The 14,682-nt window shown below is 38.3% G+C and overlaps 1 protein-coding gene across 1 annotated transcript in view; it reads right to left on the bottom strand.

The window, feature by feature from the left end:
- The window catches only part of NEMF (nuclear export mediator factor), a 59,390-nt gene that overhangs the window by 18,009 nt on the left and 26,699 nt on the right, over positions 1-14,682 (bottom strand). Inside the window, exons 17-19 of the mRNA XM_037047182.1 lie at positions 9,426-9,529; positions 5,003-5,065; positions 162-274 (exon numbers count right to left, since the gene is read on the bottom strand). Of these exons, the coding sequence (XP_036903077.1) occupies positions 162-274; positions 5,003-5,065; positions 9,426-9,529 (280 nt within the window). The remainder of the gene's footprint in view (positions 1-161; positions 275-5,002; positions 5,066-9,425; positions 9,530-14,682) is intronic.

Genomic DNA, 14,682 nt, shown 5'->3' with positions numbered 1-14,682 from the left:
AAAATCTTAATAGCAATTGCTGCCTGACATTATGTTTTTCTCCACCACCAAAACGTCAGCTCCATCAACGGAGGTATTTAGCCTTGTTCACGTCTATGCCCTCAAAATTTAGTACAGGGTAGTTCCTAATAAATTTTATAAAAGACCAGAGCCATTATTACCTGATGATGGTACACCCACCAAGCACTAGTGATAACTCGGGCATCCCAAGCAGCACTGTAGCAAAGCGCCATTGTGCCAGCTTCAGTCAAGGTCCGAGGGGGGATCGGTTCTCCTGCAACAACATGCCACAGTGCTTCAGTGCCAAAGGACAGACTTTGCACGGAGCAAGAGAAAATCACATACATGGCAGGTGCAATCTTTTTATATCTCAAATACTAACATATATTTTTATTTCAATATTATAAAAAGTCACACTTTTTATTAAAAATGTGTTCATTGCAGAGTAGGCTTTTAAATGTTTACGTAAATAAAACAAGTTAGAGTATATCTTCTCACTTACATCAATAATTCTAACTTTATTCCAAAAAAGATAATTTTTAAAATCTAGTTAAAATGTGAAGATTTCCAGAATTACTACAGACTGCCTAGATCATTACAATAAAGAGCTTATTAATAACATATCTCTAGTTAGATTTCAAATCTTTTAAAATTGGGATATAATTCACACACCATAAAATTCACCCTTTTAAAAGGTACAGTGTGGGGCAAAAGCAGACTTACAGTGGCAAGTATGCAAACATAGAGCTCATTCTTGTATTATTTATTCCACAAATCCTACATCCATTAACAGTCACTCTCCATTTTCTCAGCCCCTAGCAATCACTTATTTTGTTTGTATGGATTTGCCAATTTTGGAATTTCATATACAGTTGATGCCTGAATAACACAGGTTTGAATGTGTGGGCCCACTTATAAACAGATTTTTTTTCAATAAATACTTTAAATGTATTTTCTCTTCTTTATGATTTAATTTTTTTCAAGATTAAATTTATTTTATTTTTTAGAGAGGGGAAGGGAGGGAGAAAAAGAGGGAGAGAAACATCAATGTATGGTTGCCTCTCATGTGCCCTGCATGGGGGAAATGGCCCACAACCCAGGCATGTGCCCTGACTTTGAATCAAACCAGCAACCCTTTGGTTCGTAGGCCAGCATTCAATCCACTAAGCCACACCAACCAGGGCCTCCTTATAATTTTCTTAACAACATTTGCTTTTCTTTAGCATACTTTACTGTAAGAATATAGTATATGATACACATAACATACAAAATAGGTGTTAATCAACTACTTATAGTATTGATAATGCTTCTGCTCAACAGTAGGCTGTTAGTTAAGCTTTGAGGGAGTCTATACATGGAAAAGCTATACATGGATTTTCAACTGCATGAGGGCAGGGAGACAGGGCGGGGACTGGCACAGGTCAGTGTCCCTAACCCCCCCCTCCACTGGTTCAACCATCAACTATAAATGGTATCGTATGTCTGGCTCCTTTCAGGTAGCATGTTTTCAAGGTTCATCCATGCTAGAGCACATCTCAGTAATTTGTTTCTCTTTAAGTATGATTAATATGCCTTTATATGAATATACTACATTTTGTTTATTCATCAACTGATGGACATATGGGTTGTTTGCATATCTTCGCTATTATAAACAATTCTGCTATGAATATCTGCAGGTAAGTTATGTGTGGACATGTATTTTCAATTATTTAGGTTATATATCTAGAAGTAGAATTGGTAAAGTCGATGTTTAACTTTTTGGAGAATAGTCAAATTCTTTTCTACAGCAGCTGCATCATTTTCTGTTCTCCCCAGCAGTGTATAAAGGTTCCAACCTTTCCACATCCTCATCAAAACTTGTCTCATTGTGGTTTTGAAATGCATTTCCCTAATGATGAATGACGCTGAGCATTTCATGTGTTTATTAGCTATTTATGTATATATTTAAAGAAATGTCTGTTTGATCTGTTGCTCATTTTTAAATTGGGTTTTCTGTCTTTCTACTGCAAGAGTCCTCTGGGTCCTGGTGCTATTAGATAAATGATTTGCAAATATTTCCCCCTGGTCTGTAGGCTGTCATTTTCACTATCCTGATAGTGTTCTTTAAATTAAGATCTTAAATTGTGATTTAGTCCAATTTATGTGTTTTTCCCCCTTTGGTTGTTTATGCTTTTGGTGTCGTATATAAGCAATAATCTTCTGATGGTGAAGATTTATGCCTTATATTCCTATAATGGCTTTATAGTTTTAGCCTTTAAGTTTAGGTCTTTGAGACATTTGAATTAGCTTTTCTAAAGGATGTGCAGTAGGGGATCTACCTTCATTCTTTTGCACATTGATATTAGTTGTCCCAGCACCATCTCTTGAAATGGTTATTCTACCCGCCCCCCCTTGAATGGCCTTGTTACCTTGCTGAAAATCAACTAAGGAATAGCAATCAACTTTGTATTAATCTGTCTGTCCATCCTTAGGCCAGTACCATACTGTTCTAATTGCTACTGATTTGCAGGAGGATTTAAAATCAGGAAGTGTGAGTTCTCCAATTTTATTCTCCATTTTCAAGAATGACTTGACTCATCTGGGTCCTCTGCATTTCCACATTCATTTTAAAATCAGCTTGTCCATTTGTTTTTTTAAAAAAGGCAGCTGCAATTTGAGGGAGATCACATTGAACCTATGGATTAATGCGGGAAGTACTGCCACCAGAACATTAACACTTCCAGCCCATAAACACTTCTTTCCAGTTATTTGGGTCTTCTTTAATTTCATTCAGTGGTTTTTTTATAGTTTGGGGTATATGTCTTACATTTATTTTTGGCAAATTTACTCCTAAGTATTTTATTTTTTTTAATACTATTATAAATGGTCATTTTATTACATTTCTTTTAGGGCCTGGCTGGCGTGGCTCAGTGGATTGAGTGTTAGCCTGCAGACCAGGGAGTTACTGGTTCAATTAAAAGTCGGGGCACATGCCTGGGTTGCAGGCCAGTCCCCGATTGGGGACGCATGGGAGGGAACCACACACTGATGTTTTTCTCTCTCCCTTACTACCCTCTCTCTAGAAATAAAGAAAGAAAATCTTTAAAAAATTCCTTTTCGTACTGTTCATTACTGCAGCATGGAAAATAAACTAACTTTTGTAATTGTTCTTATATTCTAAACACTGCTGAACTTGTTTATTAATAATTTTTGGTGGATTCCTTAAGGTTTTAAGATCAACTAACTGCAAACACAGTTTTATTTGTTCCTTGCCAATCTGGGTATTTTTCCTTCTTTTTATTGCCTAATGGCCTAATCAGAAGCTCCACAAAATGTTGAACACAAGTGGCAAAAACAGGCATGCGCATCTGGTTTGTGATGAAAGTTTTCAGTCCTTCAGCGTTAAATATGATTGTCAGCTGTGGGTTCTCCTCAGATGTTCTTTACCAAGTTGAAGAGATTCCCTTCTATTCCTCATTTGTTGACTGTTTATCAGTGGGGGCTGAATTGTGGCCAAAGGCTTTTTTTGTACCAACTGAGATGATTGTGTAATTTTTATCCTTTATTCTATTAATATGTTTTACTATATTAATTAATTTTCCATCTTAAGACAAACCTGGCATGCCTGGGGTAAACCCCACTTTGTCAGGATGCATAATGCTTTACTATGTTGCTAGATTCAGTTCCCTATTATTCTGTTGAGGATTTGTGCCTACATTCACAAGCAATACTGATCTGTAGTTTTTTTCTTGTGATGTCTGTCTGGCTGTGTTTTTAGGGTAAAATAGCCTTATATGAGTTAAAAAGTGTTCCCATTTCTTCTATTTTTTTTGAAGACTTTGTAAAGGACTGATGTTTAATCATCTTTAAAAATGTGGTAGAATTACCCAGTGTAGTCACGAAGGCCCGGGATTTCTTTTGTGGGTGGGTTTTTTAAATGACTAATTCAATCGTCTGTTCTGATTTTCCACTTCACCTTGGGTCAGTTTGGTAGTCTGTGTCTTTCTAAGATTTTTGTCCCATTTCATCAAAGTTATCTAATTTGCTGTTGTACAACTATGCATAGAAATTCCTCCAAACCCTTCTGATTTGTTAAGTCCCCTCTTCTATTCCTGCTTTTAGGAACTTGAATGTTCTCTTGTATTTTTTTTTTTTTTTGTTAAGTCTAGGTTTATCAATTTTGCTGATCTTTTCAAAAAACCAACTATAGTTCCACTGATTTTCTTTACTATATTTCTAGTCTCTTTCAATCATTTCCATTCCATTACTTCCCTCCTCTCCTTACTATGGGTTATTAGCTTTTGTTTTCTAGATTTTAATGATTACAATTTTGTTATTGAGATCTTTCCTCTTTTATTATAGGTATTACCACCATAAATTTCTAAGCACTGCTTTAGCTGCATCCCATAAATTTTGATACATTGTTTTTGTTGCATTCTCTCAAAGTATTTTCTCACACACCCCTAGTGATTCTTTCTCTTTGATCCATTGTTTATTTATGAGTGTGTTGTATAATTTCCATACATTTGTGCGTTTTCCAAATTTTTTTCTATTGGTAGTTTCTAATTTCACTCCATTATGGTCAGAAAACTTACTTTGTAGGACTTTAACAGTTTTGAATGTACTGAGCTGTGTTTCACAGACTGTCACATGGTCTGCCCGGAGAATGTTCCATGTGCACTTGAGATGAATGAGAATCTACTGTTGTTAGGTGGAGTGTAGTACAGATATATCAGGTCTAGTTAACTTGGTGTTGTTCCAATCTTCAATTTCCTTGTTAATTGTTAAACTACTGAAGTCTTCATGAAGTCTATTTCTCCCTTCAATTCTGTCAGATTTTACTTCACATATTCTAGGGCTCTAGTTGTTGAGTTCTTATGTTTATAATTGTTGTATCTTACTGATAGATTGACCCTCTTTTCATTTAGAGTGTCTTCCTTTATTTTTATTCACAATTTTTGTCTTATACTAAAATATTTTAACAAAAGGAATCAAAAGTTGGGAATAGAAAGAAATATATTACCTGTTGGATTTTTAATTACACAGCTGGTAGCTCCATGAAGATCAGCATGCACATAAATGTCCCCTTAAAAACAAGAAATAGTGCTCTGAATCCCATGTTTTTTTCTTAGTTAAAATTATTTCTTTACTGTTTAATGGTTCAAAATCTAAAAGGGATAAGATGACACAAAAATTCCATCTCCTACCCCTGGAGGATTTCTCACAGGCCTCCTTACAGGAAAGCAATGATAACATGGTAGGTTACGAAAATGGTCACAATTCCTCTCCCTTCCTCTATCCATACCTCTTCGCTCTCTGACTGTGAACCTTTTCCCATCGAGAAGTGGGGTCTACTTCCCCATCCCTTGAATCTGGCCCTGCCCCATGATCTGCCCTGGCCAGTCGAATGTGGCAGATGTGACCAAGTGCCAGATCCCAGCCTAGACCTTACGAGGTGTTGCGTGCTTCCTCTCTTAGAAACTTGCTGAGTTACCATGTAAGAAGGGCCAGGCTAGCCTGCTAGAAGGCTGAGCCGCATGGAGCTAATGAGCCATCCTAGGAAGTGCAAAGGTCCTGAGGACTTATGGATGTTTGACACGTAGGGAGGGTAGTTGGGAGACTGGGGAGAGAGTGGAATGGAGGCCGAAGAAACCAGGATCCTTATAAGCTATGACCAAGACTTCCAGTGTTATTCTAAGTGTGTGATAGCAATGAATGAACAATGGAACAAACAGATGAATGAAAGAATAAACTGTCAACCAGAGTAAAGGAAAACGCACTGTTTCTAGCAGATAAAATGAGCAGTCATTAAGTGCTGTGAACAGGTCGCCTGGGATTTGACACTCAAAGAAAAGCAGAACCCATACTGCCCTATGACGGGCGCAACTCACAATAAAGAGAGCTAGAGAAGATAGAGACCAAGCCCTGGGGCCATGTAACCTGATCCTTATTGCTTTCTTTCCTGGGTCAGGATCCTCAGTGGATGTCAGATTGATTCTGATATTAATTATTGATTCCTGATACCTACACTGACGGTTTAGCCAAAGTGAGGCAGTGTATATCAGAAAATAAAGGAAAAGAGAGAGTTCCAGTCAGGATGGAGGCAGAGGTAGAAACGTTTTGCTTCCTCACACAACCAAAAGATACAACCAATTTAAAACAAAAAACACCCAGAACTGCCAGAAAAATCAAACTGCATGGAAGTCCGACAACCAAAGAGTTAAAGAAAAATTCAACCAGACAGACAACACCACAACACAGCAAAGTGAGGTGCCCCACCCTGGTGAATACCTAAAGCTCTGCCCCTTACAACAAACGTAACAGGTACACCAAGACAAATAAATACAGCCCAATGAAAGAACAGATTAAAACTTGAGAGAAAGAACTAAGCGATGAAAAGAGAGACAACCTATCAGATGCAGAATTCAAAACACTAGTAACTGGGATGCTCTCAGAAATTATTTGAGTTCAGTTGCAAAATGAACAAATGAAGGCTATACAAAGTGAAATAAAGAAAAATGTACAGAGAATCAACAGTGAAAGGAAGAACACCAGGACTCAAATGAAAGATGTGGAACAAAAGGAAGAAATAAAATTCGACCAGAACAGAATGAAGAAACAGAAGTTTAAAAAATTGAGAAGAGGCTGAGAAAACGCTAGGACAACTTTAAACGTTCCAACATCTGAATCGTAGCGGTGCCAGAAGGAGAAGAGGAAGAGAAAGAAATTGAAAACATAATGAAGGAGAACTTCCCCAATCTGGTGAAGGAAATGGACTTCCAGGATATCGAGAAAGCTCAGGGAGTCCCCCCAAAATTGGTGTGTTTCTTCTAAGAAGAAACACACCAAGGCACATCATAATTATATTACCCAAGATTAAAGATAAGGAGAGAATCTTAAAAGCAGGAAGAGAAAAGAAGACAGTTACCTATAAAGGAGTTCCCATAAGACCATCAGCTGATTTCTCAAAAGAAACCTTGCAGGTGCGAAGGAGCTGGAAAGATGTATTCAAAATCAGGAGAGGCAAGGACCTATATCCAAGACTTGCCTATATCCAGCAAAGCTATCATTTAGAATGGAAGGACAGATAAAGTGCTTCTTGGATAAGGTCAAGTTGAAGGAGTTCATCATCACCAAACTCTTATTACATGAAATGTTAAAGCAACTTATCTAAGAAAAAGAAGATCAAAATTATGAGCAGTAAAATGACAACAAACTCACAACTATCAACAACTGAACCTAAATAAAAACAAACTAAGCAAACAACTAGAACAGGAAAAGAACCACAGAAATGGAGATCACACGGAGGGTTATCAGTGGGGAGGGAAGGGAAAGGTACACAGAATAAAAAGCATAATTAGAGAACTTCTGGCCAAGACAGAGGTGTAGGTAGAAACCCTTCACTTCCTCGCACAACCAAAGGAGAGTAACAACTAACCTAAAGTCAATAAACAATCAGAAGTGACAGAAAATCAAACTGCATGGAACTCCAACAAGCACAGAATGAAAGAAACAGTCAAACAGAACAACCAGATCGGTAAGGCTGCTGCTGAGAGAAACTGTGGCAAAGCAGCGACTGACTTAAGGAGAAACTGAGACTCAGAGCTGACTGGACTACAGCGGCGGCTGCGGTGATGGAAGAAACTCCCAGTCTCACATAAGCGTCTTGGAAAGTGCACTACAGACAAGCAGGCCAGCCGCATTGTTCCCTCTGAGGCCCCTCCCCACAGGCAGTGCCCCAGTGAAGCAAGCAGGGTTGACCTGCCCAGGTGAATACCCAAGGCCAGCCCCTTACAACATATCAGCTGCACCAAGACAAAGAAATATGGCCCAAATTAAAGAACAGAGCAAAGCCTCAGGAAGAGAGCTAAGTGAGGAGGAGACTGTCAACATATCTGATGGAGAATTTAAAGGCTTAGTAATCAAAATGCTCACAGAAGTGATGGAGCTTGGTCGAAAAATGAAAAAATAAATGAAAGATACCCAAAATGAAATAAAGCAAAATATTCAGGGAACCAACAGTGACAGGAAGGAAACCAGGATTCTACTCAACGATTTGGAACAAAAGAAAGAAAGAAATATCCAACCAAACAGAATAAAGAAAAAAAAATTTTTTTAAATGAAGAGAGACTTTTGAACCTCTTTGACAACCTGAAATGTTCCAGTATCCAAATGATAGGGGTATCAGAGGGAGAAGAACAGCAGCAAAAAATTGAAAACTTATTTGAACAAAGAGTGAAGGAAAACTTCCCCAATCTGGCAAAGGAAATACACTTCCAGGAAATCCAGGAAGCCCAGAGAGTCCCAAAGAAACGGGACCTAAAGAGGAACACACCAAGGCACATCATCATTAAGTCACCCAAGATTAAAGACAAAGAGACCATCTTAAAAGCAGCAAGAGGAAAGGAGAGAGTTACCTACAAAGGAGTGCTCATAAGAGAGCCTGCTGATTTCTCACAAAGAAACCTTGCAGGCAAGAAGGGGCTGGAAAGAAGTATTTGAAGTCACAAAAGGCAAGGGCCTACACCCAAGATTGCTCTATCCAGCAGAGCATCATTTAGAATGGAAGGGCCGATATAAAGTGCTTCCCAGATAATCTCAAGTTAAAGGATTTCATCACCAAGCCCATATTATATGAAATGTTAAAGGGACTTATCTAAGAAAAAGAAAATAAAATATGTGAACAGTAAAATGACAACGAACAACTATCAACAAATGAACCTAAAAAGTTAAAAGAAAGAAAAGCAATGAAAACAAAAACTAAGCAAATAGAACAGGAACAGAATTGAAGAAATGGACATCACATGAAGTGCTTTCAGTGGGGAGGGGGAAGGGAGGAATAGAGGGGAAAAGGTACAGGAAAGAAGCAGAGCTGGTAGGCATCAAACGGGGAGAGGTAAAAAATGGTACAGGAAACAGAGGACTCAGAGAACCTGTATGTACAACCCATGGATGTGAACTAAGGGCTGGGGAATGCTGGAGAATTGGGAGTGGAGAGGGGATAAAGAGGGGAAAATTGGGAAAACTGTAATAGCATAATTAATTAAATATACTTTGAAATAAATAATTAAAAACTTAAAAGAAAATGAATGAGGGCCTTACACCACAGGGCTCAAGTCCTATTTCTAAATGTTAAAAAAGGTTATAAATTTCAGCACTGAGAAATTAAGCTTTTAAAAATTTGACCTTCAATGACTTTGGAGGATTGATAATCATTAATATTCGTTAATGCAGTAGAAAATCAAAAGTCCAGTACTGCAGAGAAGCTCAACGCTGCTACTTTAAGAATATCACCTAAAATGAGAATTAGGTTTAAACCATAAACAAACCATCAAACACTTTCTACCAATTAAATGTGTCAAACAAAGAAAATTCTATACTTAGTATTGAGACAACTGATGCAAACACTTAACAAGAAAATTCTTTAGAATTTTAGTCTTACCCACCTGCTGTCAAGTACCGTTTCACGATTATTTCATTCTGTTGCTGATCTCGTCCTCCTATAATCAGATAGTTCTCTGAGCTAATGAACCACAGAAATTTCTCAAACCTACCAAATTGAAAGAACAAAAGTTAACATTTCTTTCCCTTCGTCGTTGCCTAAATTCCCATGAAGCTATCCTGTGTAGGTTAGGACAACTGGTTTGATTTTTCTTAAGGCATGAAGTTTAATTTTCTTGAAAACCTGTAATACAAATTGTCCTAAGATAGTCTTAACAGTCTTAGAAGAAAGCACCTAAATTCTATGTTTAAAAAATTATGTTCTCTCCTTATCTCCCTCTCACACAGACAGTGTTCCTAAAGGATGACCTATAACAATGAATTATAGGAAGCCAAAGAATAAAGTGGCGCATGGTCCCTAGGTTTAGCTTTCTTTCATTGGGGAACTGGATAGGCTATGGGACCACTGGGAAGAGAAAAAAGTTGTCTTCTCATTCTGTCCTCAATTAATCAACTGAATATTTACATATATGATATTCTTTACATTTATTTTTACACAAAAGGCCAAATACTACTTTTAAAAGTATAAAATTTCAACCTCTCTTAAGAAACAAAGTCATCTGGGTTTTTCGTGACTAATATGTACCATAAGAACAGTAAGAAATGAGTGTATATTGTGTGCCATTTAGCAAAGGGCATGCAATAGCAATGAAACAAATACCCTTATGTTCTATATGACAACCAAGATAATCTTTTTCATGACTTAATCCAGAATTTAGAAACTTTTGATTAAAGACAATAAAGGTTGAGCATAGGCATTAAACTAAAATAAAAATATAATAGCAAAACCATTTTATTCCAATTTTCTAAACTGATTTTTGACTGAGTAACACATACACTTGGTTGGAATTTTTTTTAATTGTATAAAAAGGTATAATGAAAGATCCTGCATCATTTCAATTCCCACCACCACAACCAAATAGGGAGCCATTGTAATTAGCTTCCTGTGTACCCCTCTCCAGAGTCTGTTTTAAACATACAAAGGAAAATAAAATGCTTACTCTAAACCCCTTTTTCCAGACACAACACACACTTTGTGTATTTTTTTTCACTTAAAATATACTCTCCTCGTGGCTAAATGGATGCACTCATTTAATTGAACTGCTCTGCTATTGATGATAAACAGGTGTGTATAACCCAAAAGGATGAAGAAAATGAAACCGATCAATCAAGGATGCATTTTGCAATCATCCGAGTAAAGAAATGTATAATTAACAGTTGCCACCCACCACCCCAAAAAAAGCCAACAACCCATCAGAGAAGCCCATAAAGATGACGAAAAAGAACACAGAATAAATGGGACACATAGAAAGCAAACAGTAAGATGGGTAGATTTGAACCTAAATATATCATAAATTACATTATTATAAATGTAACTTTATAAATTTTCCAGGTAAAAAGTAAAGATTGTAAGACTGGAAAATGATATATATACTCCTTTAAAATATAACAGTATTTAAAGGTTGAACTATAATGATGGAAAAAGATATACCATGCAAATACTAATCGAATGGAGCTAATGAGGTTTTAATACCTCACACAGAAGGAAAAAAATTAGTTAAAAGGATATTTCACTGGCGTTAATAAGTGGCTCAACTTACTAGGAAGTTGTAGCTTCTGTATTAGGATCACCTAGTAAAGCAAAAACTGGCACAAGTAAAAGGAGAAACAGACAAATCCACAACAGTGATATTTAACACATCTTTCTCAGTAGTTGAGAAAACAATCATTAAAAAAAACAAAAAAAAACAATTAGCCCTGGCTGGTGTAGCTCAGTGGATTGAGCACAGGCCTGTGAACCAGACAATCGAGGTTCAATTCCCAGTCAGGGCACATGCCTGGGTTGCAGGCCAGTTCCCAGCAGGGGACACATGAGAAGCAACCATACACTGATATTTCTCTCCCTCTCTCCTTCCCTTCCCCTTTAAAAATAAATGAATAAAATATTTTTAAAAATTAGTAAAGATGTCAAAGATTTGAACATCATGGTTAATAAGTATGACCTAGTTGATATTCACAGAAATGTATTCCAAAACTATAAAACAGACACTTTTTTCATCTATATATGAAACATTTATAAATGAAGCTGACCACAGAAGTATGCTGGGTCATAAAGCAAATTTAAAAACAAATGTCAATGGACTGAGACAATTCAGAATATATTCTATAACCACTATGCAAATTAAGCTAAAAGTCAGTAAAAAAAATTATTACCAGAAAAGATCCATATGTTTGGAAATTAATACTTTTAAATCATGCAGAAATGAAGAAATTACAATGGAAAATAGAACATTTTGATGTGAAAGATAATGAAAGTAATACATAACAAAATGTTTTAGACCTGGTCAAAGCCAGGCTTAGAGGAAAACTTATTACCTTAAACATGTATTAGAAAAGAAAAGAGGCCGGAAGGAAGAAAGATATCAATGTACTAAGCTTCCATCTCAAGAAGTCAGAAAGGGAACTAAAAATGAATCCCAAAGAAAAGTGGAAAGACAAAAAATAAAAAAGAGAGAGAAAGTATGCACATATGTAACAGCGGAGATTAATAGTCAAAATTGGCTTTACAGATATCAATATGACTGAAAATCCTCTGGTCAGACTAATCAAGAAAAAGAGCAGGCACAAATAACTACTGAGTATGGGATGTCATTAAATATCCTAGAGTATGTTAAAAAGTAGAATATTATAAACATTTTGCCAGTATATTCCAAACTTTAGACAAAACAGGTAAAGTCTTAGAAAAACATTGCTAATCAAAACTAGAATATCTGAGTTGGCCTTATACCTGCTAAGGCTTTGAATCTAAAATTTTAAAAAACAACTTTCCCATTAAGAAAACTCTAGGACCACTCAGCTTCACAGGTCAATTTCCATTAACCAAGTAAGTGCAACTGATAAAGGAACACGTCCCAATTTCCCTTAGGAAGCAATATAACCTTGATACCACTATGAACATGAACACTGAGAAATGAAAATTATCGGTCAATCCTCTTTATCAACACAGATGTCAGTGGGGAAGGAGAAAATCGCAGCAAAATTTTGATCAAACTCAAGAAACTGAACCCTAAGCCAACAGTGGAAAAGCCCAAAAGCACCTCAATTTACACTATGTAACCCATAAGAGACTCAAAAAATGGCAGCATAAAGTACTGCTGGAGAAAGGGTTTAAGATGGGGCTAAAAACAGGAGGACTGGGTGGAAGTCTGATCCAAAAGCAGACACTCCCCTAGATCTTCTTTCACACGCCGAACATGGGGTACCCGTCCTTCCCACACCCCAAAGGAGGCCAGAAGCTAATTCCCTAGAAAGGGTACAGAAAGCACACGCTGACTAGGGAAAACGTGGCACAGTTTGTGAGTGGGGATAACACATGTGAAACGGGGCAGTTAAGTAAATGTAAGAAAGACTGGATATTGAGACTCCCACCATTTCCACTGAACTCCTAAGGTGACAACCAGGTCTTCATTTTACAAACAAGGAAAAAAGAATCTTTTCTAGGAAGTCAGGCCAGCTTAAGAGGAAAAACGGTAATGATGTCCAGAGCTCCACACAAGATGGCCCACACAGATCACTTCGTGTGCCCAACCACCCAGAGCACTCCCAATCAGCCTTTTAATACTTCATTGTAATATGTGAGCAGACAACCAAAGATCACTAGACATTAACATGAAGGCTGGAGACAAAACTAACAATAGAAAAAAAACCTGGAAAAGATAGACCTGCAGGAAAAGGATACCAAATGAAATTTAAGATTCATCTCTGGTCAAGATGATGGTGCAGGCAGACTTGACTTGCGAACTCACACAAACACATCAAAATTACAATTAAAATATAGACCAACCATCCATCCCTCAGAATACCAGAAATCGAGCTGAATGGAAGTCTGACAACTACAGAATTAAAGTAACCACATCCATTCAGACAAGGATAAAGGGCACAGATGCGGAACAGGCTAGTCCTACACCTACGTGTGGTGGATAAAAATTTGGGCAGGATATTTCAGGAGCAAGGAGTACCAGACCCACACCAGGTCCCCCAGCCTAGGATTCCAGTGCCAGGAAGATAAGTCCCCACAACTTCTGGCTAGAAAAACCAGCAAGGATTGAGTAGGTGGAAGAAACTTCTGGAGTCCCAAGGAGTTCCTCTTAAACAACCCACACACAGACTCACTCCCTCTGAGCTCCAGCAGTGGGGTAGCAGCTTGAAAGGCACCAGTGGTATACAGGGAAAAACTGAAGTGTCTGGCATCAGGGCAAGCAGAAGCCACTGTCCCTTTGCTAAATGTTCCTGCCACAGAGCCAGTAGCCTGGTGCCATATCTAAGGCTCCATCAACCAGGCTAATATTGTTTGCCCGGCCTTGGAGACCTCCAGAGACTCTGTGCCACCCAATGTATGCACCCACCCAAGCTGCTTTTCCATATGAACAGCTGGTCTTGGCTCATGCTTCACATCTTCCTAATGCCCATCGTCAGACAGCAGGAACAGCTGCCTTCAATGAGCCCCAGGTCGAGCACTGGTAGCAGCCAGATTAGAACCACAGCTTGACTTCACCTGGGAATCTCCAAGCCCAGCACAAGTAGCAGCCATCTCAGACTGTTTTATAGCTCAGGCAGGGTGCCCTGGGTAAAACACAGGTGGGGCTGACCTTGGCCTGCACCACCCGGGAAACCCCAGGGACAGCACAACCAGTTGACAGAAACAGAGCACATCAGAGCGCCACCACCCTGCCCCTGCATAGCTGATCTTTCACGGAGGCTGGAGGTTGGTGGTCAGCGGTCACAGCCAGTCCTTGCACCTGTGGGACTGCCCTGGGTAAATCCCTCCCACTGAACTGCCAACAGCAACCAAGACTTACCCACAAAAGGAGGGTATACTCAGCCCACACAAAGGGCATAACTCCAGTACCCAGCTTGGGTGAGGGGAGGCTATGCCATTAGACCCTACAGAACACCAACTACATTAAGCTACACTACCACGACATGGAGTCAAACCAGCTCTACCTAATACTTAGAAACAAACACAGAGAGGCTGCCAAAACAAGGAGACAAAGAAACATGGCCCAATTGAAAGAACAGATCAAAACTCTAGAAGAAGAGCTAAATGAAATGGAGATAAGCAATCTATCAGATGCAGAGTTCAAAACACTTGTCATAAGGATGCTCAAGGAACTTAGTGAAGACCTTAGCAGCATAAAAATG

Source organism: Sturnira hondurensis, unplaced genomic scaffold (genome assembly GCF_014824575.4).
Source record: "Sturnira hondurensis isolate 20B ecotype Veracruz unplaced genomic scaffold, ASM1482457v3 Scaffold0005329, whole genome shotgun sequence".
NCBI classification, from domain to species: Eukaryota; Metazoa; Chordata; class Mammalia; order Chiroptera; family Phyllostomidae; genus Sturnira; species Sturnira hondurensis.
Note: the sequence above shows the minus strand (reverse complement) of the source record. Positions and strands in the feature narration are given on the sequence as shown.